Source organism: Pseudorca crassidens, chromosome 15, assembly GCF_039906515.1.
Source record: "Pseudorca crassidens isolate mPseCra1 chromosome 15, mPseCra1.hap1, whole genome shotgun sequence".
In the NCBI taxonomy this organism is placed as follows: Eukaryota; Metazoa; Chordata; class Mammalia; order Artiodactyla; family Delphinidae; genus Pseudorca; species Pseudorca crassidens.
The window spans coordinates 79,211,892-79,236,832 of NC_090310.1; the positions used below are offsets into that span (position 1 = coordinate 79,211,892).

Below are 24,941 nucleotides of genomic sequence, written 5' to 3' on the forward strand. Positions count from 1 at the left end.
ATTCACTCGCTCTATCGAGCCAACGCACGGTCCTGCCCACACACTGGGACTTTTCGGGCCGCGCTACCGTTTCTGGGTGATCAAACATGTGTAGCTCAGGCCTGCACACAGAACACACACTTAGCACGTGTCTGTGTACCTGTGCGCTCTGAACGAGAAAAGGCAAATTAAAACCGTAAGAATGAAAGGAGGGAAAGCGGCAGGAAAGAAAGAGAAGGGGAAGCGGAGACCAGTATTTCGATTCCAACGTTTACTGGGGTTTTGGTTGCCGACGTCCAAGTGAAACGCCCCTCTCTAAGAATCCCACGAGTAGGTAGGGGAGGCACCGCTGGGGCAGGAGAGAAAGAGGACCAGAGTCAGAAAAGCTGAGCGCGCAGTGGCTGGGATTAACTTCCAGAACGACAAGACTCTGAAAATTGTGGAAAGGGCCCAAAACACATAATGTCTAACCTCACGTGAACCACTGTTCTGAGTTTTCTACCAATATTCTTGCAAAAAAAGAACAAGAAACATGCGCACGATGGCAGCGCCCCCGTCTTCCTAGCAAGAGAATACGATACATGAAAAATAACACACTGACAGTGATTATTACCTACCTCAAGCGAGAGGAGCTCTCCCTACAGTCCATTATCTGGTTAGAAGAAAATTCTCTCCCAACACCCCACTGAGAAGTTAGCAGACATACTTCCCAAGCACCCCTACTTTGTGTGTGTGTGTGTGTGTGTGTGTGTGTGTGTGTGTGTGTGTCATCTACCCTAGAGATTCCTAAAACTTCTAGAAGCAGGGTCCAACCCATGGGCATGTGACCTGTGTATTCACATAGATCCCCTCACCCTTGGGTAAATGACCTACCGTTTTCATCTTCAAATTCTTAATAACTTTTAAACAAGTGACCCCGTATTTTCATTTTGCACTGAGTCCCACAAATTACATAGCGGGTCCTGAACAGGAGTAATAACACCCATTCGCATTTTCTTTATAAAGTGCACAGGAAGATCCGAAGCCACAGAACTCCTCACTTTGCCCCCCAGACCTCTTTTTTCTTTTGGACCCTGTCACACCCAGTCTCTAACCTCTAGGCTCTGGGATTCTTACACATCTTTGCAGAAACTCTACAGAAGTTGGGTAAGAGATTTTTCAAAGGTTAAGTGGCCGATTCTCTGCCGGACACATCCTAAATCATAAAACGCCTTCTATAAAAGAAATGCATCCCATTCAGCTTCTGCCACTTCACCCAGGTCACCTCTGAGCTAGAGTTTATAACGGGGAACAAACTTCCAATTACTAGAGCTGTTTGTTTCTGCAGAGATGGACCCCCGAGCCTTTCATAAGCAAACCCATTGAGCCCAAACCGTGCTTTTCATGGATGAGAGCTTCAGAATAAGGGCAGTTTGTCTATACTGCAGAGAGAAACCAGATGTTTCCCTTGAGTCGAAACAAGCAAATGACAATTCAGTCACACTGCAGAACAGCCCAAAAAAAAAAGAGTAAATTCCGGAGCGCTAGTACGTGTGGGCCAATTTTTTGACCTCCGAACACCTCCAGCTATACTTCTACTTTTCATTGTGCCTGCAGGACATTGATTGCCTTTGCAGGTCTTTAGCAGCAAGCTCTGTGCACTAACCCTGGTTAATGTATAACTCTTTAACTCGAACTCTAATCTGACTGTGACAGTGATGAGTTGTAAATTCTACAGCATGTGTACGTTTCCTGGGCTTGACACGAAAACGCCTTTGCAGACCCTGCAGAGTTCATAGGTTTAAAGTGGAAATTTTCATATTCCGATCAGGTTGTCTGCATTCCCCAAAGCCTAAGAAAAGACTGTTATTTGAAAACAGGCAAAGGGTGGAAGAATATTATCATAAATTCCACGGGACACTTCCTGGGGCTTTTGTTTAAATTAGCGGGAACTTTAAAAGAAAGGCTGTAGTTTAAATTTAACAAGTGTATACCCAACAGAGGCTTTTAAAATAAATACATAAATGGCCCTTCCCTGCTTCTGGTGCCCAATAATGATGAAATAGGCCAACACCCCTGGCAGGGGGGAAATACCTTTTGGGAAAGATAACAGTGCAATTTGCATTTGAGATTTTTTTTTCAGGGTTTTTTAAATTTTTTTAATTAAACAATAGATCAGTTCACCAGCGATTTGTAATAAAGTCAAATTGAGTAGTTTGAAAGAATAAAAGGAACCTTATGGGTCTGAAATAACAAACTTCACATCTGTCAGAGAATTATGGGAAAGTGTTTGGCAAGACCTATTTTAAGACTTGTAAAAGCTAATGCTCTGAACCTTAACGAGGAAAGCCTGGGAAGGGGAATGCTTTGCTCACTGAGCTGCATTTGAGATCCTCAGTAAAGACCTTTGCAGTACTTCTGCGGCAGTAATATCAAAAAGACCATCATTGAGCAGATGCAAACTATTATACATAGAATGGATAGGCAACAAGGTCCTGTTGTATAGCACAGGGAACTAGATTCAATACCCTGTAATAAACCATAGTGGAAAAGAACATGAAAAAGAGTATATATATATATACATGCAACTGAATCACTTTGCTGCACACCAGAAACAAACACAACATTGTAAATCAACTATACTTCAATAAAATAAAAATTTTTTAAAAGACCATCACTGTAACCCTCTTCTTTTAAAAAAGTATAATGCAGTTTTAGTGTTATCCTAAGTCTGAACAGAGTATGAAAACAAACGGTACTTGTGTTTAAGAATACAGCACTTTCGTTTAGCTAATTATTAGCTAGACAACTCCCCATTAATGAACACATGTTCCCCGCCCTATCCTACCTTCTGATGAACTCCAATGGAATACAACGCCCTAAAAGAAACACATGTGTGTCCTTAGACCTCAAATTTTAGTCACATTAATTGCAATCCTAAATAATGGTGCAAAGTGGATTTTGGACTAAATTGAAAAAAAGACATCACTCTCAAATGGAAGTGAGATCCTTGAGGTTATTCTGTAACTGGGAAAGGGTGAACAGAGCAGCACGAAGGAACAACCTGAAAAGAACTGGAGAAGAGGAAAGATATCCGTTCCGTTTTTTACACCACATATGTGCTAAAAAGCTGAAAGTAAGAGGGAGTCTCTCCATTTTGCACAGACCTTTGGCTTACGACTTACGGTTCACCATGTGCCCAGATGTCCCCAGCAGGAAAGAAGCATCAGCAATTGTGTTAATTATGCTTCTGTTTGCACTTTCCTTCAAGGCTAATTATCCACTTGCTTCATTTAGCCCTTGATCACAAGTTAGTCTGAGAAAACATTCCTGGTATGAAGACCCCTGGAATTCATCTGGTAAAAATGCAAATCCAACTGCCCTTACTACCTGTGATAAGCAAGGCAGATTCCCCCTCCAGAATTAAAGTTTTGGTTTGGTAAGGACAAGGATAAAGAAAGATAATTCCTTGACTAATTACTCTTTCCTGACCCAACCCAAATCTTTCAAGTAACAAAACAAAGTTTTGCTGGGTCTGTTACTACTTCAAGACCCTCTCTTCTTCGGCTTTGGTGTTTGCAGTGCCACTGAATGCTATTAATTGGGAAAGACAGCTCCACAATTAAAGTCATAGAATGCATAAAAGTCCAATAAGAACCTCTCAAGTCTCTGATCAGCTTTAAATGTGGATTCCAAGTAGGAGGAGAGGGGATGCTTGTTTATCTAAAAGCATCATTCCTACTTGGCTTTCAACAGTTCGTTCATCTCAGAATGAGGGGGCTGGATTGATTTCTTTGGACTCAGCAATGTGTTTTGTCCTACTGTACAGCAAAAGGAACTATATTCAATATCCTGTAATAAACCGTAATGGAAAAGACTATGAAAAAAATGCATATATGTGTATAACTGAATCATTTTGCTATGCACCAGAAACTAACACAACATTGTAAATCAACTACACTTCAATTAAAAAAGAAGTGTTTTAAAATGGACTTAAATCTAGAAGCCCTTCTGTAGCAATATGTATTAAGGCTGAACGCCATGGCAATCATTGAGATATTCTATGGGAGAGTGTGAGCCTCAGCTCCAGGCACAGAGTGGAGCCTAGACTTATAGGCTAAGGTTTTACATTCAGACAAGCCGGGGTTCACAGCAAGCTCTACCCCTTAACCAGCTACATCATCTCAGACACAATACTTAACCTCTATGAGCCTCAGTTCCCCATAAGTAAAAGCTACCTCCATAAGGCTGTTTAAAATAATTACAGACCAGACCTTGTCCAGCACCTGGCTGGCTTATAGTAGGTAAATCTTTCTTTTTTTCTCTCCTGCTCCCCAATCTGGACAGCGTTTTTCAAACAGATCCAATGCCACCTTCTCCCTGTAGCATGCCTTGATTACAGATTCCTGGATCACAGAATAAACTTTCCCAGAGTCTCAGATCTTCACTGGCCAATATGGTTTTTTCTTCTATTTTCCCAGGAAGGAGAGGCTCTGGAAACAAGGAGGAATTGGGAAGAACAAGACAGAGCCAGAACCTGGGGTTCTGTAGCCCACGCCTCTAGCCATCCCAGCCTGTGACCTTTGGAGAACTCTTTACCAGGAACACTTCATCGGCATGTGATTCCCGTAAAGGCACAGGGCCCTGCGCTCAGAAGGGGCCGTTACTTGGTTTCATGCTCTGCTGCCGCCATCTTGAATAATTTTTGAACGGGGGCCCCAAGTGTTCATTTTGCATTCAGCACCACCAATCATAAAGCCAGTGCTGCTTTCTTCCAACCTCGAAGACTCAGGATGCAGGTCACCTCTTCCGGGAAGACATCATCAGCTCCTCTCTGATGGGCTCCCGTAACCTCCCATAACCTCTGGTTCATACCTCCATTAACTCACCCACCAATATTTAATGAACTCCTGCTACGATACCACCAGCACTGCCTTTCTTGGGCACAGACCAAATCCCAGCACAGTGCTAAATTTTTCTCATGCAAGAGTTATATTTACGGCAACTCTCTAAGGTAGGCACTATTATTATCCCCAATTTACCGACAGATTAAGGGATCTGTCCCCATAGCAGGGTGGGAGGCAGAAGCAGAACTCTTGAATCCAGGCACAAACTCAGAACCACTACTCTCCTCAACCACCAGGCACTGTGCTCAGAACCAGGAACGTGGTGGTCACGAAAGGGGATATTCTATTTAAGGACCACAACACTCATGCCACTAAAGTATAACTACTAGTTACATTTTGTCATCATCCCCTTTACATGTCTGGATACCTTGCTGGACTATTAATTTCCCAAAGTCCCAGCCCCTCAAGTTTATCTCTGTAATACAGAAACCTCTCACAGACTTTGGAAAGTGATGGAGTTTCAAATATCCTTGAAGAATGAATAAAATGTCATTTCTACATGTAGGCTAATTTTATTATCAATATTAAAATACTTCAAATACTTCTTATTAAACTATGACAATTACATTAAAAACTAATCCATTGATGTGTTGTTTTAGACACACCTTGAATGATATAAGATGATCTAAACCACTGGAAGCAGCAATTAAAAAAAAAAAAAAGACCATCCATTTTTTTCTCCCAATGGTGAATTTCTTATTTCCAGAGTTTTTAATTCACTTGTTTAAAATCAATTTTTTTTCTCCAAGTTCGAAACCTTTTCAATTCGATTAACTTAATGCCTCTACAACTTTGGTAACATCCCAGGATCTGTGCCACTGGCATTCTTAAAATGACATAAATTCCTGCATTGTTGTGAATCTAATTTTGAGACCTCGAGCAAACACGAATTGACGGACAAGCTACAAAGTAACTGGCCTAAAACTGGCCTGTCCTTTTCAAAAATGTCAATGTCATAAAGAAATCCGGAGAACTCTGCCAAGTTCGAGGAGATCAGGGAGAAAGGACAACTAAATGCAAAAGGCAAACCTGTCCTGGCTCCTGGACAAGGAAAAAAAAAAAAATTTTAGGAACAAATGGCGAATTCTGAGTAAGAAGTATAGATGAGATTAACAGTAATGTAATGATAAACTTCCTGATTTTGTAATTATACTGTGCTATGTAAGGAGAACATCCTACTGGGAATTAAACGTTGATGTATTTACAGGTTAAAAGGGAATCGTGTATGCAACTTAATTCTCCAAGGGCTTAGAGAGTGTGAGGGGAAAGCATGAAAAAGACAAAAGCTTAACAACGGATGAATCTGGGTGAAGGCAAATAGGCGTTTTCCACGTGATTTCTGCAACTATTTTGCTAGTTAGAAGTTATCACCCACCCACCCCAAATATTTAACTATATTAGTACAAGTATTGCTGTTATTAAACAGGAAATGATGCCGAATGCAGACAAGTATAATAGCTTATAATCTCATGATCAAGGACTTGGCATTTTGGTTTCCAAACTTTTTTGAACTCCAAAAATAGTGTTGAAAAGTACATTTTAAGATGCCATGTGATAAAAAGAGAAAACAGTCCTGCGTGGATATACATATACGTATCTGTTTCCCTTTGCTTTTGAAAAGCCACACTCAAGAAAATATTATTAAATAATTGAATGGTAAGGTTAAAAAAAAAAAAAAAAAGGCTTCTTTCTCTTCCTCTCTCTGAAATCCTCCAGTTTGGGCTTCATACTTTGGCCCTTCCCCCCACAGGGTATCAAATAACTAACCTCCCCTCCTTCACTTTCCAAGCTGACAGTTTTCTTCAGTGCCTTTTGGGGCCTTTCAAAACAAATTGCAGAGCCAGGGTCTGGGTTAATATTCAAAACTCTGCTAGGTCTTCCCCTACTGTTGGATTGGCATGACAATGGAAACCACGGGCCACAGAAGGAGACCCACAAAGGAAGACAAGTTTTTAATGCTACAGCCATCTGCCAGTTCTCCTCTGGATCTTTTCAAGAACTGAGGAAAGCTAAAGCAGGGGCTGAGAAGGGGGTCGGGTCTGCAGGGGAGGGCAGAAAAATCACTCACAGGAAAAGCAATTGCAATATGAAAAGAACCAAAGAAGGTCTGGAGCCTGGATGGCTGAATGAATGGGATCCCAGGGCCCCTCCTCCTGAGCTCTAAATAGACCCACCGCACCCTCTCCATGGGGCTTTTGTCTGCTGCCAAGCATTGTAAATGTTATAGTCAGAATATGTTATTAAGGGAGGATTTAATATACACAAACCACAAAAAAACATACTCCAGAGGGGTCTTCTGATTACCCACATGGAAAGCCCAAGCCACCTGCCTTTGCAAAGATTACGCTGGGTTTTCTTTCTTTAGGGAGCAAAACGTCCTAAATACAGTAGTTTAGCAATAATAAAGCATTTCTATACCAACTCTAAATCCCCCCTTCTCCCAGAGACTTGCAACTTTTTAAGACCACCAACTATGAAAATCTATTTCAATGCATTAAAACAAGATACTTTCATGCCCTCACAGGATTATACTTTTTAAAAAAAAAATTGGAGCCTTAAATAAATTTCTCCAACATTTTTCCGAGAAGGAAAATTCTACTCAAACCCCGGAAACCATGGATGGACTGCTTCCTCAGAAGACTAACGCACTTAACATACAGCAGTTCACAACCTGGCTGGCTGCAAGCTCCCTTGGGCATCTATCTTATCTCTTTCCGAATTCTCAATTTCCTGAAGGCAAACCACAGTTTTTATTCCCCTCAGCCGCTCCTAAAACATTATTAATCCCTGAATGGGATCAGTAATCTTCGAGGAACTTTAAGTAACATTCTCTCAAGTCTGAATACAACCTTACAGGAAATCTAGGTAGAATTTGTAGTTGGAAACAGAAGTCGACATTGGCTGGGTTGTTTTGTGGGTTCTCAACGGTGTGTTTGAGCAGGTTTTTAAAATTCCCCCATTTCAAAAATTCAAATTAAAGGTTACCTAGTAATTTCTCTTTGGGTCAGATTTAGTCACTCTTCACTCTTCCATCTTAAGGATTTATAAGATGGCTTCAAAGAAACCTTCACAGATGCAGCTTTTATTATATTAAGTCTGGTGCCTTCTTAAAAACTCACATTGCAAAGTTGTAATGTTCGTTTTGTAATGTTGAAAGAATATCTTTTAAAGCTGCACTGCCTCGGAAACGCGTGTGGGAGGATGCAAAGCGCACAGAATTGAATTCCAGGTTGATGAGGCACAAGTCAGATGACAGGACTGGCTCTAAGAGGGCAGTGGCAGCCCAGGGATGCGGCTGGAGTAACCCCAGGTCCTGGGGCAGACGCTGGCCTCCCTGGTGCCGGCAACGAGTGACTGCCCTGCCACGGGGCACCCACACACCCGCCGGCCCCGGGCCTTGAACTCTGCTCCCTGACTGTCAGCGGCCCATGATTGAGTTGCAACCCTGTGGGCCACCCCACACACACACTGGGAGCCCTGCTGCAGGAAGTGGCCCCACTGGGGCCAGGAGGCTGACCTCTCGCTGTGAGCCGGCTGTAGACCTGCGAGTTGACTTCCTTGTCTCGCACGTAGCATCGGATCTCCTCCACCGCCTCTCGGATGATGGTGACGGCCAGCACAAAGCCCTGCACAGAGACAGAGAGAGGGTGAGCCCTGGTGGAAGCCACCTTCCTCTCCTGGGGCCGGGGACAGAAAAGGCCAGAGACCACTTGAGGGCAGCAGGGCAGGACCTGCTAATTATTCCAAGGGCAGAAGCCCCAGCAAACCCACTTCTCTGAATCTCATGCACCGGAAAAACTCTCACTGACACACACGTGTACAGGGACGTCCGCAGTCACCACCACCACAGGGTTCCTAAGAGTGAAAAACACAGAAACCCCAGAACCGTCCGGCCACAGGTGAGGGCTGAGTGATGGTGACCTCTGACGTCTGCATCTTTCACTCACCACGTGCCAGGTGCCATTTGAAGTGCTTTCCACCCCTTAGTGCAGGTCGTGGCTGAGATCACCACACTGCCCGTGAAGAAACTGAGACACACAGAGGTTGAATAATCTTGCTCCTATGGGATATCGCAGGGAATCTAGGTCCAGAGTCTTAACTGCCACAATGTTCTGCCTCTGGAGAAACCTGGGTAGGTGGAACCAGTAAGATGGTCCACCAGGACCCAAAGTGAAATGCATCCCTGTTTGTATTGACCTCTCAGTAGGGAAATTAACTTTCCGGAACATACCAATGTAACACTGTTCAAATAAACATCAACAAAGATTCTCCTATACTGCTAAAGATTTTCCACTAGCCTCAACTACTGGTTAGATTCCTCTGCAAGGTAGGGGGCTAAGATGGAATGGGGACTTCAGTCTTTCCTGTAATGTTTTAAACTTCTATAAAGAAAACATATTAAAGTATTAATTGCGTAAGTACACACTCATAAAAAGAAAATTTTAAACTGCCCTACCTTCCCAAGTCAGATACCCCAACTCATAAAAACCTGGTGCAGAGGTTATACTCACAGGCATGTGAGTCACCCCTATCTAGAATCTATTTTCATCTAGATTTTTCCTCTTGTATCAAGAAAGGCAAGAACCGTCATTCATTTTTTCTTACAAAATACACTTGCCACCCCTCCTTTTAAAGTCTTTTTTTTTTTTAATGCAGAGAGCACAATCGCCCCAAGGTTAGCAGTAGTGAATTCTGAGGCTTTCATCTTCATACTGTTTATCCCATGCAATATATGAAGTTAGATTCAAAGGACTTCAAATCTCTTATGTAAATTTAGCCAGAGATGTGCTGCTCTGTGAAACTCCTCCAAAGGCCCACACATCTTTACAATCAAAGGATTACTCCTGTTTCCACTCAGATGTAAAGTACACACTGAAGCCAAAGCAAAACTGGTACATTTCAGAAAAAAAAAAAAACGCATAACCAGACCACATACAGAGGTGAGAGAAAACCCATTCTGGAAAAGCACGGCCGCTTTGCAGAATCCCCACCCCCTCCCCCAGGCTGCTGTTTTGTTCTGGGCCATAACCCACGTTTTTTGTTGTCTGTTTTTTCAAATGTTCCAGTTTCTATTTCTCTCTGCATGGGCCTGGCTAAATCCCATTGATGTTAATGGAAAGTGTGTGCTCACTACAAAGACAGGAGGTGCTAACCTCCCCGCTACAAATAAATACTCCCTCATAAGTCACCGTATCTATGACCCCCGAACACACACACACGCGAGCGCACGCACACACACACACACACACGGTCCTCATCAATCCCAGGGGACGTGCCACATCTTAAGCTAGAAACTGCTTTACAAAGAGCTGCACATGTAGTCCAGAAATAAATTCCACCCGACCAACTTCGGAGGTCCTTAGGAGCCAGAGATACTGAGAAAGAGGCCTGAATGCGAGTGGGGGGGGTGGTTCTGAGCTTGTAAGGAAACCAGAGGTGGTGACGCTGAACAGACATGAAATTCTGAAGGTGCTAAGACTCTTCTATAAAGTTGTATGTCAAAAATAGATTTACTAAAGCAAAATTCTGAAAGAAATCGGAAAAGCCGTTCCCTCTGGTTGGGGAGGGGGCCGAGTGGAGAGGGGCAAGGGGGAACTCTCCGGGGTGATGGAATGGTCTTGACCAAGGTGGTGCTGACATGGGTGCTGACAAATGGTAACATACAGTGAGCTGAAAACAGTATCTGTGCATTTTATGGCATGTAGATCGCATCTTAATAACAAAAATCTAGGTTATTTGGTCTGCGTACAGTTCTATGGATTATTTCAGCAGTCACCTGAGGAATTTCTCCCTCTAACGTATTACTATCAAGAAAAAAGTTACCAAAAGCTAAAACGCAATCCACACAATGAACAATGGCACTAGTACCAGAATTTTTTAATTAAAATGAGAACATTTCCCAAGAATGTTCTATGTGTCAGGAGCTATCTGAAGCATTTTACTTGCTGTACTTCACTGAACCTCCAAACAAGCCAAGGGGGTAGACGTGATCGCCCCTATTTTACAGGTGAGGAAACTGAGGCTCCAAAAAGCTTGTTCCAATTACACAGCTTCTCAGAGAAGTTGCAGCAAGAGCTCAACCATCTGGCCACCCTGCCCTCATTCTGAACCACTGAGTTCATGGCTGGGTTTGAAATGAGAGGACTCTCAGGGTGGTTGGAGACATTTCAAAATGTACTTTAGCCAAGAACGGGAAATTGATTCTCTACATAAAAATCTAGGGGATTTAGGGGAAGTCAGCTACAGTCTTCTAGAAACAGATGCTACCTAATATGTCTGACCCCAAACTCCCTTCTCGGCAGCCCCTGGAAAGAGAGGAAGAACTTGTACAAGACAAGCATCTCCTCCTGTCTCTGAACCATCACAGGAAACTTCGGCTATAAAAGGGGTCACAAGCTAGTGAGAAACCTCAGGACCGGGACGTCCCTGGTGGCGCAGTGGTTAAGACTCCGCGCTCCCAATGCAGGGGGCCCAGTTTCAATCCCCGGTCAGGGAACTAGATCCCACACGTGTGCCACACTAAGAGTTCACATGCCACAACTAAGGATCCCATGTGCTGCAACTTAGAGGCTGGCAAGCTGCAACTAAGGAGCCTGCCTGCCACAACTAAGACCCAGCACAACTAAATAAATAAATAAATAACCTCAGGACCGCCAGAGGCTGCTGGTAACCCACCTGTCTTCTCTCTACAGCCAGAGTCCCAGGGAAACCAGGTGATTCAGCTGCTCACATTGGAAGTCAGGCCTTCTGGCTTCTCCCGGAAATTCTGAGCGTCATTTCAGAGAGGAGACATGGGCTAGGACCGGGATCGGGCCCTCTTTTAGAAGTGTGGCAGCCCTCCAGGTCATCCCGGCCCCCACGGTTCACCCCACTGCATTTCCTGAGACCCTGGAGTCAGCATCACCGGTGCTAACGTACAGAATACATACTAGGAACAGAAAAGGGTAGAGTACCTAACAACAAGTTGCGTTCCACATTTTGATTCTCGGTCACCAGCCCCAAGAACCAATGTGGCCTCCCCCTGTGGAGGGAGCAACTCTATTCTGAATGGTTTCAAACACGCTGAATGCACGTCTGATCTATGTAGTTTCCTATACCTTTCCAACTTCCGTAGAGGCACACTGAGGTGACTTATAAGACAGAGATCTCTGCACATAAAGATAAAAAACACTTAAAAGAATAAAAGGCGGGCTTCCCTGGTGGCGCAGTGGTTGGGAGTCCGCCTGCCGATGCAGGGGACACGGGTTTGTGCCCCGGTCCGGGAGGATCCCACATGCCGCGGAGCGGCTGGGCCCGTGAGCCATGGCCGCTGAGCCTGCGCATCTGGAGCCTGTGCTCCGCAGCGGGAGAGGCCGCCGCGGCAGTGAGAGGCCCGCATACCGCCAAAAAAAAAAAAAAAGAATAAAAGGCAACCCCCAGCTCCAAAGATAAACACTAACTTCGGTGAAGAACCTTCCAGACCTCCATGTATTTACATGCACAAGTGTGCAAAAATACTTCTTGTGAGGGAGAGGGTCATAAAAATGGGAGTATGCTGTCCATGTTATCCTGAAACTTACTTTTTTCATGCAAAGAAAAAGATGAGTCACACCGTGTCGTGTCGACATCACTGGAGTGACTTCGTCATTCCTGACTCCGGGGCAGCATCCCATAGTTTTGCTGGACCAGCGTTCAGGTAACCACCGATGGACATCTGTTTGCTTCCAGTGTCTGAGTAACATATGCCATGCTGCAAAGAATACCCTCGTACACACACCCCACACACACCCCAAAGCCTTTTCTGATATTCCAAAGCCCAGTCCTTAGAAAAAGAAAATGAGTGTCCGTCTCTGTGGGGCTTCACATCCTCTCCACACCATAGCATGATCTCAAGCAAGCTCCTTATTCTCCTTTGCCCCATGTTCTTGTTTCTCGAGTGAAGCATCTTTTTTCTCTACCAGTCTGTTTTGCCTCCAGTCCATGGGAATCTCCAATAACCACTGTGGAAGAATTCGACAGAGCTGATCTCATTTCCAACCCCACTATTTCTCCTGCATAATTCCGTCTTCTCTGAGTCATACACATGACTCTTGGTTAACAGAATGAAAAATTTATGCCAAAGATGGCCAAAGTTCCCTCCCCAACACACATGCCAACGCCAACGTGAACAAGGTTGTAGGGGTGCTAGTAGGTCTGCACCCCAAAAATTGTTTGGACGATGGGTTTATATGACAGGCTGGGCAGATGAATACCTCGAGGGGAGAGAGCACAGACCAGATATCATGCTTGAGATGGTAAAGGCAGGGAGAGGGGGAGACACACAGCTGCATTCTCGAACACCTTGGGATCCAATTGCATTTACCTAATACATACTTTACTATAATGTAAGTTAGAGTGTATGTAAAACAGGCACGTGTAAGAAGAGACTGAAAGGAAACAGACCAGAAACATAGATGGGGCATCTCAGGAGGTGGCTGCACAGGTAGGGATTTTTGCTGTGCTGCTTCTCCTTCAAATTTTTCTCCAAAAATAATGAGTCCCGGGCGACTTCCCTGGTGGTCCAGTGGTTAAGAATCCGCCCTTCCAATGCAGGGGACATGGTTTCGATCCCTGGTTGGGGAACTAAGATCCCACATGCCGCGGGGCAACTAAGCCCTCGTGCTGCAACTACTGAGCCCGTGCACTCTGCAGCCTGCGCCACAACCAGAGGGAAGCCCACATGCCGCAACTAGAGAAGCCCGCACGCCGCAATGAAGATCCCGCACGCTGCAACTAAGACCCGATGCAGCCAAATAAATAAATATTAAAAAAAAAAAAAAAAAGAATGAGTCCCTTTGTAGAGTCCCTTCGTAGTTGATAAAGGAAAAGAAAAATGAACAGAGGGCGTTTTGCAGGCAATAACGCAGCAAGATCTGGGGTCTGGGGAGAACCCAACAGACAAGATTTGAGAGGTGGGATCTGGTCATCCCACACTCCCAGTCGAGGGTTCCCGAGACCGGAAGGCACCAATGAGGTACCAAGGAAACCCGTACAGCCTCAAGCAGAGCAGACTGCAAACCGGCAGCCTGCAGACAGACCACAAGAGAAGGAAGGGGTGTGCTCACTCCACACAGTGCTTTAACAATTTGTACATGAGTTAGCAACATTTGAAAATCAAGGGAAAGAGATGCTGGAAATTAGAAAATAATGATTCAGCACTGTGTATATCTTGTAACCTTTTTTCTAAAAAGGAGCGTTGGGGAGCAGGGAAAAGACAAGATTTTTAAATTTAATGTTGTATGTCAATTATACTTCAATTTTCAAATATTATGGTAAATGGCAGAAGCCAGTCCAGAAAAAACTTATTCATTGTTTGTAAACTTTGGAAGAAGGAAAAAGAAATGAATGACAGTGTTTTGGGGGTGGAACTGGATAAAAGGGAGATTTTTCATGAGGTACCTTTTCACACGTTTCCTGAATCGTGTGACGGTATTACCTTTCAAATAACTAGACTTTAAAAACGTAATCAGTAAAACGCAGGGTGATAGATGATACTTTATACACATTGCAGACTAACTTTTCTTAAATAACTTACAGTTTGACTTTATATAGGTATGTAGCAAACTGCTGTGGAACTAAAAAACTAAATAAAATTAGGGTACTTCCGGTAAAACTCTGAAGTTTCTACCTTTTGGGCCTGGCAACTCTGGGTCCATGTTTGCAGCTGATGGAACAAAGCAGCATCTTCTGCTTTGAGATGGGCCACGAGGCCCCCCTCTTCTATCAGCCTGGCTCTGAGTTAGTGACACTCACTGTATAAAAGCACACACCCTGATGCAGACAGGAACGTCTGTTATCCCAACAGCCTACCTCACCCACAAATGACTCAGAGCAGAAAAGAACGATTCCCACATCCCAAAAGCACCTCCACCGCCTGTGTGGAAGAAATAAACCCCCCTCCTCTTCCCAGGGCTGGAACTGCTGACACGACCTGTCTGATTAACGTAGCACCAATGGCATGTGGGCCCCGCTCCCTGGGCCCTTGACATCCACTTCCTCTGCTCCCTCAGTGCCTGTGCACCAAATCCTTACTGTCCTAAAGAATGTGTGTTTTTGTTTCCTTAAAGAGGAAACACCTTTTCTACTTTAACAATCTTCTCCCAATGAAAAATTTAACAAGATTTGTGAACAGAGAATCCAAGTGTTCCTTCCGAGCCCTGTGTAATGAAAAATAATATTTCATAATGTCTCTGGAGGAAAGGAAATGTCCGTTTCACCCTCTCTGTGCCCCAGACGCGCTGGGCTTCTTTCTGCTCTTCCAATACTCTAAGCATGTGCTGAATGCAGGGCCTTTGCACTGCTGCTCCCTGAACCTGGGATCCTCCCACCCTCCTACTTTTCTTCCCATCACCTCCTCAAGAGGCCTTTCCCGGCCACCCCTCCACATCTCCCACCGTCATCCGCTCAACAAGTACTAACTGTGCCTGGGATGCCCCATTTGCCCTACGACCTTCTACTACCTTCACAGCAGTTTCACAACTTGAAACAATTAGGCTCAACTGTTTTACTATCTGTCCCCACTGAAAGTCAACTCCGCGAGGGCAGGAATTTTTCTACGTTTCAGTCACTGCTGCATCCCCAGTGCCCAGCACCATGGCTGGCACACAGCAGGTGCTCAATAACCATTTCCAAAAAGGCAGGAAGAAAGAAAAGGCGGCACAAGAAGGATGGAGGGGCGTCGGGTCCGTCACCCTCCATACACACTGAAGCACAGAATCTGTTCCTCTGTCAACCCTGCACGCTGAAAGTCTACATAAGAAACAGAAACGATTCAAAGAGCACAGTGCACAGCGTTGGAGGCTTTGCCTTGCTCATGACCGCCGTGTACCAGAGCCTAGAACCGAGTGATTCACGACAGGCATGCAAAAAATATTTGCTGAAACAAGGAAAGGCTGAACAGCTGACGGACAGAAGGAATGAGTAGCACAGGCATCACTACGGTTGATCCTGGTAGTGGGAGAAACGGAGCCTCACCATGAAAACCTCAGGGGTTCCCAACGTGTTGGCCTGAGGGTGTCCTCTCCCTTGAAAGGCCGAGTCCCATTCCAGGTGCCTGGAGGACAAAGAACCTGTGCTGCCCAACCTCTGATGTTACTGAACGGACGGCCCGACTGACTCACCAGGGGAACCCAGTAGGTGTACAGTGCTCCCAGTCTCATTTCGGGGACGAACTGGGAGCAGGCGAGAAGCAGGAAGTAGAGGTTGAAGAAGTATTTGAACTGGTTAAACAGCACCTGGAATGGAGAGAGAGGAGAGAGAAGACACTTCAGGTTGGTCTGATACAGCTGGGCGGGCTTAGAGGGGCATGAGTGACATTTCAAAACACCCCCCCAGAAGAACAAAACTCACATGGTACCTACATATACAGTTTACACACCTCTACATGTTGTATAGGAAAATACACCTGGGTGACGAAAACGTAATTTGTCAAAGTAAAGAAGCAAATGACACACGTGGGAATTATAAACACTAGATTCAAGACAGTGGGGACCTCCGGGCAGGGAGGGTATGCTGGAGGCTTCGGCTATAGTTGTGAGACTTTATTTCTTAAACTTTTTTTTTTTTTAATTTGTGGCTGAGTTGGGCCTTCGTTGCTGTGCACGGGCTTTCTCTAGTTGCAGTGCACGGGCTTCTCATTGCCGTGGGTTCTTTTGTTGCGAAGCACGGGCTCTAGAGCACAGGCTCAGTAGTTGTGGCACACCAGGCTTAGCTGCTCCGCGGCATGTGGGATCTTCCTGGACCAGGGATCGAACCCGTATCCCCTTCACTGGCAGGCGGATTCTTAACCACTGCGCCACCAGGAAAGTCGGAAACTTTTTTTCCTATTTTTTGGCCACGCGGAGCAGCACGCGGGATCTCAGCTCCCCAACCAGGGATTGAACCCACGATTGATCCCTGAGGTGGAAGTGCAACGTCTTAACCAGTGGACCGCCAGGGAAGTCCCTTCTTAAACTATTTTGTAAGTGCAGGAAAGGCCACTCAAAATGTTGTTGAAGAGGTTTTAGTGGGAAATGCTTATGCTGTAAGACTGAATCAAACGAGTGAGATAAGTGGATATCTCCATGGTACGATCTCAACGTCATACAATATCTACAGCAGAATTTCACCCCATGTGGCAAGAGGGTTCTGGCAGAGTTTCAACTGCCCCCACGTGCCCTGGAAGTGACACTGATCCCCCTGACTCGTTTTGGGCAACGAACAGAAATCACGTGTCCCTTCGGAGCACTGTCCGGCCCCTCGCTCTTGCCCTGCCATGGAGACGTGGGTGCCCACGTATTCCAGATAATGTAGCTGTGAGATGGAGGAGAATGGCCTGATCTGCCTCAGAATTTCCGTGAATGAGAAATAAACTTTCACTTGACTTAAGACACTGAGCTCGTGACTTCCCTGGTGGCGCAGTGGTTAAGAATCTGCCTACCAATGCAGCAGACACGGGTTTGAGCCCTGGTCTGGGAAGATCCCACATGCCGCGGAGCAACTAAGCCCATGTGCCACAACTACTGAGCCCACGTACCACAACTACTGAGCCCACGTACCACAACTACTGAAGCCCACGCACCTAGAGCCCGTACTCCGCAAAGAGAGAAGTCACCGCAATGAGAAGCCCACACAGCACAACGAAGAACAGCCCCTACTCGCCACAACTAGAGAAAGCCTGCGCGCAGCAATGAAGACCCAACGCAGCCAAAAATTAATTAATTAATTAAAAAAAAAGATACTGAGCTTTAGGGGGCTGGGGGAGGGGAGTAAGCCAGGCAGCAATAAATGTACTCAAAATCACCCTTAAAGGGCTTCCCTGGTGGCGCAGTGGTTGGGAGTCCGCCTGCGGATGCAGGGGACACGGGTTCGTGCCCCGGTCCGGGAAGATCCCACATGCCGCGGAGCGGCTGGGCCCGTGAGCCATGGCCGCTGAGCCTGCGCGTCCGGAGCCTGTGCTCCGCAACGGGAGAGGCCACAGCAATGAGAGGCCCGCGTACCGCAAAAAAAAAAAAAAAAAAAATCACCCTTAAAAAAACATTCAGGTTGACCTTAAGCTACAGTGTAAGGTATTTGCGTTTCCATGTTCTCCCTCAATAAATCAAACAGTGATTTTTTTTTTCTTCCAGCTTTCGAACTGATTGCTGCTGCTGCTTCTGAAGTCAGTCAGTGTATCCTGGAGGCCACACTAGATAAAAACAGATGTTTAACTTAAAGGTGTTTTAGGGGCAAGGTTTTCAGAGTACTTGTCCATGGATTTAACAAACAAAAGGGATGAATGCAGAGTAAAATACTACGCAAAACATTAGCAAACAGGCTTCCCTGGTGGTGCAGTGGTTGAGAGTCCGCCTGCCAATGCAGGGGACACGGGTTCAAGCCCTGGTCCGGGAAGATCCCACATGTCGCGGAGCAACTAAGCCCGTGTGCCACAACTATTGAGCCTGCGCTCTAGAGCCTGTGAGCCACAACTACTGAAGCCCGCGCGCCTAGAGCCTGTGCTCTGCAATGAGAAGCCACTACAGTGAGAAGCCCGTGCACCGCAAGGAAGAGTAGCCCCCGCTCGCCGCAACTAGAGAAAGCCCACGTGCAGCAACAAAGACCCAATGCAGCCAAAAATAAATTCAAAAAAAAAAAAAGTGACTTCAATTAAAAAAAAATCACAAACATGTTAATAGAAAGTCTCTCTGGATGATAGTGTTAAAATTTACCTTTAAAAAAAAGTTCTCTACACTTTTATCTCCCAACTTTCCTGTTCCAAATGTGTATTTCATGATAATGAGGGGTGGGGGGGAATGTAAGCACTGATTTTTTTTTTAATAAATTTATTTATTTATTTATTTTTGGCTGCATTGGGTCTTTGTTGCTGTGCGCAGGCTTTCTCTACTTGTGGTGAGCGGGGGCTACTCTTCGTTGCGGTGTGCGGGCTTCTCATTGTGGTGGCTTCTCTTGTTGCGGAGCATGGGCTCTAGGCGCGTGGGCTTCAGTAGTTGTGGCTCGCAGGCTCTAGAGCGCAGGCTCAGTAGCTGCGGCACACGGGCTTAGTTGCTCCGCGGCATGTGGGATCTTCCCGGAACAGGGCTCGAACCCGTGTCCCCTGCATTGGCAGGCGGACTCTCAACCACTGCGCCTCCAGGGAAGTCCCCTCCTGATTTTCTTTTTTTTTTGGAACAAAGCTACGTCCTCAAAATATCTTTTTCACTCTTAGGCCCAACACACCAAATAAATGTGAAGTTATTCTAACCAATCAAGTGGAGTCTCACAGCCTTGCAGACAGAAGGCAGCCCCCTTCCAGGTGCTCAGGACCAGGGAAGATGAATGGCCAGTGGCTGAGGTGACATGGAAAAGACGGGGTGTTCACAAAATCTGCCACAGGGACTTCAGTCTGCTAAGACTGGTACCACTGCATACATCTGGTGTAGGAAGAAGAAAACGATGTTGCCCCTGCCCGTACATACCCCAGGCAAAAAGGTGAAGAAGTTGTACTTCTGATTGTTGATGACATTTCGAGGGTATCTCTGGTCCCTCTTCTCGGGGTGCCCCAACCAGACCGTGCGGGGCCTGGGCTCCCCTGCACCACAGCATCTCAGCCACTCGCAGCACCTGTGGGAAAGACACGCCCACACCGTCAAGGCCGAGCCCACACCCATCCACTCTTCCCAGAATGTCTTTCTCTAAAGCATCTTCACTGAGTCAGAACCACAGCCCCATCTGAGGCTTCATCCTTCAATGAGAGGGGAAAACACAGCTGAGGCATCTAAGAAGCTGTGGTCCAAATCAAAGATGCTTTGTCCCCAAGCCCAAATTATTTCAAAAAGTAGGATTCGTTTTTAAAATAAGTTTTAAAGTTAAATCTTAAAATAAGATTTAAGTTAAAAAAGTAAATACAGAGCAACAAGTACTGTTATCACTTTGACATTCTGCAGGTGAGAGGAAAGCTCAGGACAGCTGAGTAAAGCACCCGAGTTTACCAAGACGTGAGAAACAGCTGAGCCTGGCCTTGAACCAGGTCCATCTTATTCTGAAACCCAGTGTCTTCGCACCCCACATGCTATCAAGGGTGCTGGTCACACCAAGATTACTATACAAAAAGAGAAGGGAAAGAATCTCCTTCCACACTCGGCTCCACGTTTTAGCAACATGCTGGAGGAACACGCCAGCAAGATGATGACTCGGCGCCCCGCATAACCTGGAGACAGGCCAGCGTACCAGCTGTAGGCAAACTGACTCCCAGGGCCGCCCCCGGAGGGCAGCTCACCAGGCACGCCTGCCCTCAGGTCACCTGTGTGAAGCCAGGGACACCTGCCCAGCTCTGGCAAAAGTCAGCTGCTCTGAGACACACATGCCCACCCTCACTCGTGCCAAAAAAAGGCAGCCCATCCTTCAGGAGCGGCTGTAAACAGGCATTTTGAGAATTACGAGCATCCGTTAAGGGTCTTTCATGGAAAGACCCCAGGCTGAACTGTTCACCTCCCCACCCACCCCCACAGGCTGGGAGGAAGGAACCCCAGCCCTACCAGCCCCTTGAGATGCTGCCAGCTGAAGGCAACCCATCCAGATGTGGCCATGATGACTTACATAGTTACTTGTCACCTGCAGACCCACCGTCTCCCCCTCCTCCTACGGGCCAGGCAGGCCCTGCCCAGGTACTGGGGTGCAGAGCTGAGCACACACAGTCCCTGGGCATCGGGACTCTAAAGATTAGCAAGCCAGCAAGTTGCCTGCTCAGATGCTCAAAATTTCCATGATGAAACACGATGCTCTTTCTTCAAAATAGCATCCTGGTTCCCGTAAACTAGTGCTAGGGCTGGGGTGGGGAGGATGGCGGTAGCTCTCACGAGGATGGGTTTCACTTCTAATAACTCATTCGTGTTGGCGCGAGACACATACAGAAACCTTGAGGTGTCCAGCCCCATTCCTGCTCTTGGGTGTGCGTCACCCAAGCCGGCCATCCGTGGACGCAAAGCACTGAATGAAGGAGGGAGGGAGGATGCATTTGACGGAAGCACACCCTTCAATCTGCAGATACCTACCCATGGTCACTGACTTTTCTGTGGACCAGCCAGTCTCTCCCCATCCTATAATAATCCTGTAATGACGACTCCCAGAGCTGAGTGTTTCTAATGAAAGCTGAAGAATGAATTTAAGAGAATGACATACTGTCAGGCTGTTTATGAGTTTTGTCTGTTTTGTCCTAGCAGAAGGTTCCTCACAGCAAGCTACCAAGTTAAACGCTCCGTGACTTAACCGGCAGGCGTGCATGTGCACAGGGGCAGGTCATTCAGGGCAGCCCGCACGTGGTAGCAAAGACTGGAACGTACCTGACCAGTCATCAGAGGGCGGCTGGTCAAATAAGCAGGGAACGTCCATACAATGGAATGCTCAACAGTCTTTGAAGAGGGAGATAGAGCTGTATGCGCTGAATAGCCCCATTTGCAAGATACGCTAAATCAGGAAGGAGCTGCAAGGTGTGTCCAGGATGCCATTCCTTGCATGAAAGCAAGAGGATAGCGTGCAGACTATGCCTGCCAATGCAGAAAACCTCCACGACAGCTGGCGCCACCGGCTGCCTTTGGGAAGGAGGGAGTAGGGGCGCCTTTTCCTACTTATTCTTCCGTCACATTGTACATATATTACCTATGGAAATAAATGTGCATTTCTTTTCTTTTTAGCTAAATCCATAATAGTAAGCATTTATTAAGTGCTCATCTGGTCCAACTATGATTCCAGTTCCTGTGGGGACCTAACTTTGGAACAGGATCCTTCCCTTCCAACTTCCTCACAATCTCATTGCAACAAAGGGTAATAAGCATTTGGCACAGGGTAAAATAAGGACTTTGTGTCACCTGAGCCCAGTGTAACTAGCCCCCAGCTGATCTCATTTAATCACCTTGATTGTCACCTTGTTTATTCACTTTCTACCTGCACCGGATATAAGCTGCACACTTTCAATGACTTTTAGGTCAACAGTATTTACTGAGTATCTAATAAGAAGACGACGACAAGGGATCATTGCTCCCCTTTTGTCACACATTCATTCACCTAGAATGTCCTGTGCACTCACAGGACGCAGGTCCTCACCTAGGGCATTCAACAGTGAGCAAGACAGACGAGGTCCTCCTCCCACGGGGAGGAAGAGAGACAGTAAACAGCTCTCTAAAATAAAATAAGGCGTGGGATAAGAGAAGGGGTGGGGAAGGGGCGTGGCTCCAGGAGACTGGGTGGTTGGGAAGGCTGGGGTGACAGGTGAGCTGAGTGACAAGAAGAAACATCCGTGCAAGCAGGCAAGGAAGAGCCATCTAGGCAGACCAGAACCGCAAGGGCACAGATCCAGAGGCAGGAAGCAGCCTGACGCACATCTGCAGGGAAAGAAAACTAGCGTGGCTGGAATGCCCCGAACACGGGGGACAGGGTAAAAGATGAGGTCGGAGGAGGAGGAGGGGGCAGACGACACAGGGCCTTGTCACCAGGGCAAGGAGTCTGGATTTTACTCCATCCACAGTGGGGATCACTGAAGGGTTACAAGCACAGGGTGGCATGATCTGATTTTTTTTTTTTTTTTTGGCCACGTCTCACGGTTTGCAGGATCTTCGTTCCCCAACCAGGGATCAAACCCATGCCCCTGCAGCGGAAGCACAGAGTCCTAACCACTGAACGGCCAGGGAATTCCCGAGTTACATTTTTTTAAAGGTCCTTCTGGCTTCTGAGCAGAGAAGACGCTGCCGTGTGCAAAAGGAGAAACAGGTAACAGGTGTGAGGCTTCTTCGGGGGATGGTGAAGTGTTCTAACATTGTGGTGATGTCTGCACAACTCAATGAATATACTAAAAATTGCTGAATTATATACTTTAAAGAGGTGAACTGCAGGGTATGTGAACTATATCTTAATCAAGCCGTACATTAACCAAAAAAAATGGAAACAGAAGGATCATTTAGAAAGCTGTTGCCGTCATCCAGGCAAGCAAAGACTAGGGTGGTGGCGGTGAGGGGTGATGAGAAAGATAGATTCTCAAAATGTTACGGATGTAGAAGTGTGTTCTCTTTAAAACATAATGTCTTGCTTCACTTAATGTTCACAACCATCCTACATAGTATGTACTAGCATCATCCCCATTTTCATGATGGATAAACTGAGGCCCAGAGAGGGCTCAGTTACCTGCTCAAGATCTACTGCTACAGCAGCTGCATCCACTACCGAGTGGTGGAAGCCGACTTTAAGCCCAGGTCTGTCTGACCCACATCCTGAGCTAAGAGCCTGAGAGTACCCTGCACAGCCATTGACAGCCCCATCAGCGCAATTATTTCACAGCTCTTTTTTTTCTAGTCTCTCCTCATTACATAAAATTGGAAAGATCCTTAGGGGCCATAGAGAGTGAGGGCTCTCAGGCTGCTCAAACCGGAGCTCTTCTGTGTGCACGTCAGCTGCCCTGCCCCCCACACTCATTCATTAATTTTCATATCAATGTGTTGGCTCCCAGCTCCCCAGTCACCCTTCAATGCCCGCTCTGGGATGTGGACAGACTCCTTTCTGCCTCTCCTTTACAGTCAGTGAAATGCTAAGCCTTCTCAGTAGAGGGCGCTGGAGGGACACCACTGGAGGAAAAAGCTCACCTGTGGTTTCCAGGCCGTGGCACAGTGGGCGGGTCAGCAGTGCGTTGAGTGAGGCCATCGAATGGTGCCCTGGCCAGCCATGCGCCCAGCACATGCTGTCCCTCGAGGCTTTCAAGCCCCACTGTGGCCCAGGGGTCACCTTCCCAGGGCCCTCTCGATATAGACATCCCAGGCCCCAGGCCTCCTCCACACCAGCGCCCTGATTCCCTCACCCCCAGGTTTGTCTCCCAAGGTCCTCCTGTCACTGTGGCCCTTAGTGTCCCACCAGGGACACTGTGAGCTCTGGTGCCCTCACTCCTATTGTACACCCAATGTGTCAACCATCAGCTGTGCCTGCCACCCCATCGGTACCCCTGGGATTGCTTTCTTGCTGGCCCCACCTGCAGACCACCTCTGGTCCTGCCATCCAGTGGCCTGAACTACACTGTCTCCAACCAGGTCTGCACCCCAGCCTTAGGGAGGGGCCCCCGTCCAAGTATGTCCTACCTCAGATTCAGTCCCTTAGCCTAGGCTACCATACAGTTTTCTTCTATAGCCTACAGTTATAATTTAGAAGTCCATTTCCCTCCATCTTTCCACCTGATCGAGCCGAGGCCAACCCCACCTCTGAGCTCCAGGCATGACAGGCCCCGGATCCAGGCTTGGCCAAGCAGAGCCCTCAGCATGGTGATGGGCTCAGAGAAAGGGCCAGTGAGAGGCCTGGCTGGGATTTTTGCTAGAAATTCCAGAAAAGACATGCTCTTCACCCTGGGGTTGTTAAGGTGGCAGAAAACAAGCCTGGAGTTGCAGGAAGCCACCTTGCTCCTGTTTAGGGAGAGTCTGCCTGAAAACGGAGTCACAACGAGGATGCAGAGACCACAGGAGGCTCCTGCCCACCTCGGGGGCGAGTGTAGGTCTGTCGGTTCCCTGGGCTTCTCAAGTCTTAGGCACCAGTACATCGGTTTTTGTTTTATTTTACTTTGCTAAAGCCAATGTTAAGTGGGTGCAGTTAACCACCGCCCCAAATCTCCTGTCTGATAGTCCTGTCTGCCACGTGGCTGGGCCGTACTTAATAAGATGCTTTCCTGTTGGTTTGTGTGTCTTCGCGCCTAAGCTTTTAAAGCCTGCAGTCTATCATCCTGACGTCTGCACACTGATCTCTTTAGAGCTGTGATGTCCAACATGGTAGCTTTACCTTTAAGTTACTTAAATAAAAGAGTTAAATTCCTCATTCTCAGCAGCCACACTCTCAGCGCTCCGCGGCCACAGGTGGTCCGTGGCTATGGACTGGATGGCGCGGACGCAGAACATTCCAGCATGGCAGAGGTTCTACTAGACGGTGCTGCTTTAGAGCAGCTCTTTCAAGGCATCTCCTCCCTCCTCGCGCTTGAACAAACCTCAATGCCACAGGAACATCAGCAAGTGGACCCCACAACTGAAGGCAATTTGCCCAAAGAGTTTCCCAAACTTCAGCCCTTTTCACACACACGGGATT

At 46.8% G+C, this 24,941-nt stretch overlaps 1 protein-coding gene across 5 annotated transcripts in view; it reads right to left on the bottom strand.

Annotated features, from left to right (window-relative positions):
• Positions 1–24,941, bottom strand: part of ATP9A (ATPase phospholipid transporting 9A (putative)) — a 133,310-nt gene that overhangs the window by 87,190 nt on the left and 21,179 nt on the right. For 4 of the 5 annotated variants that reach the window (XM_067708464.1, XM_067708463.1, XM_067708467.1 and 1 more), the window contains exons 2-4: positions 19,316–19,460; positions 16,004–16,117; positions 8,383–8,491 (exon numbers count right to left, since the gene is read on the bottom strand). In XM_067708464.1, coding sequence (XP_067564565.1) covers positions 8,383–8,491; positions 16,004–16,117; positions 19,316–19,460 — 368 coding nt within the window. Of the gene's footprint in view, positions 1–8,382; positions 8,492–12,424; positions 12,876–16,003; positions 16,118–19,315; positions 19,461–24,941 lie in introns of those variants that run through there. The other variant, XM_067708466.1, reaches the window with a different exon arrangement.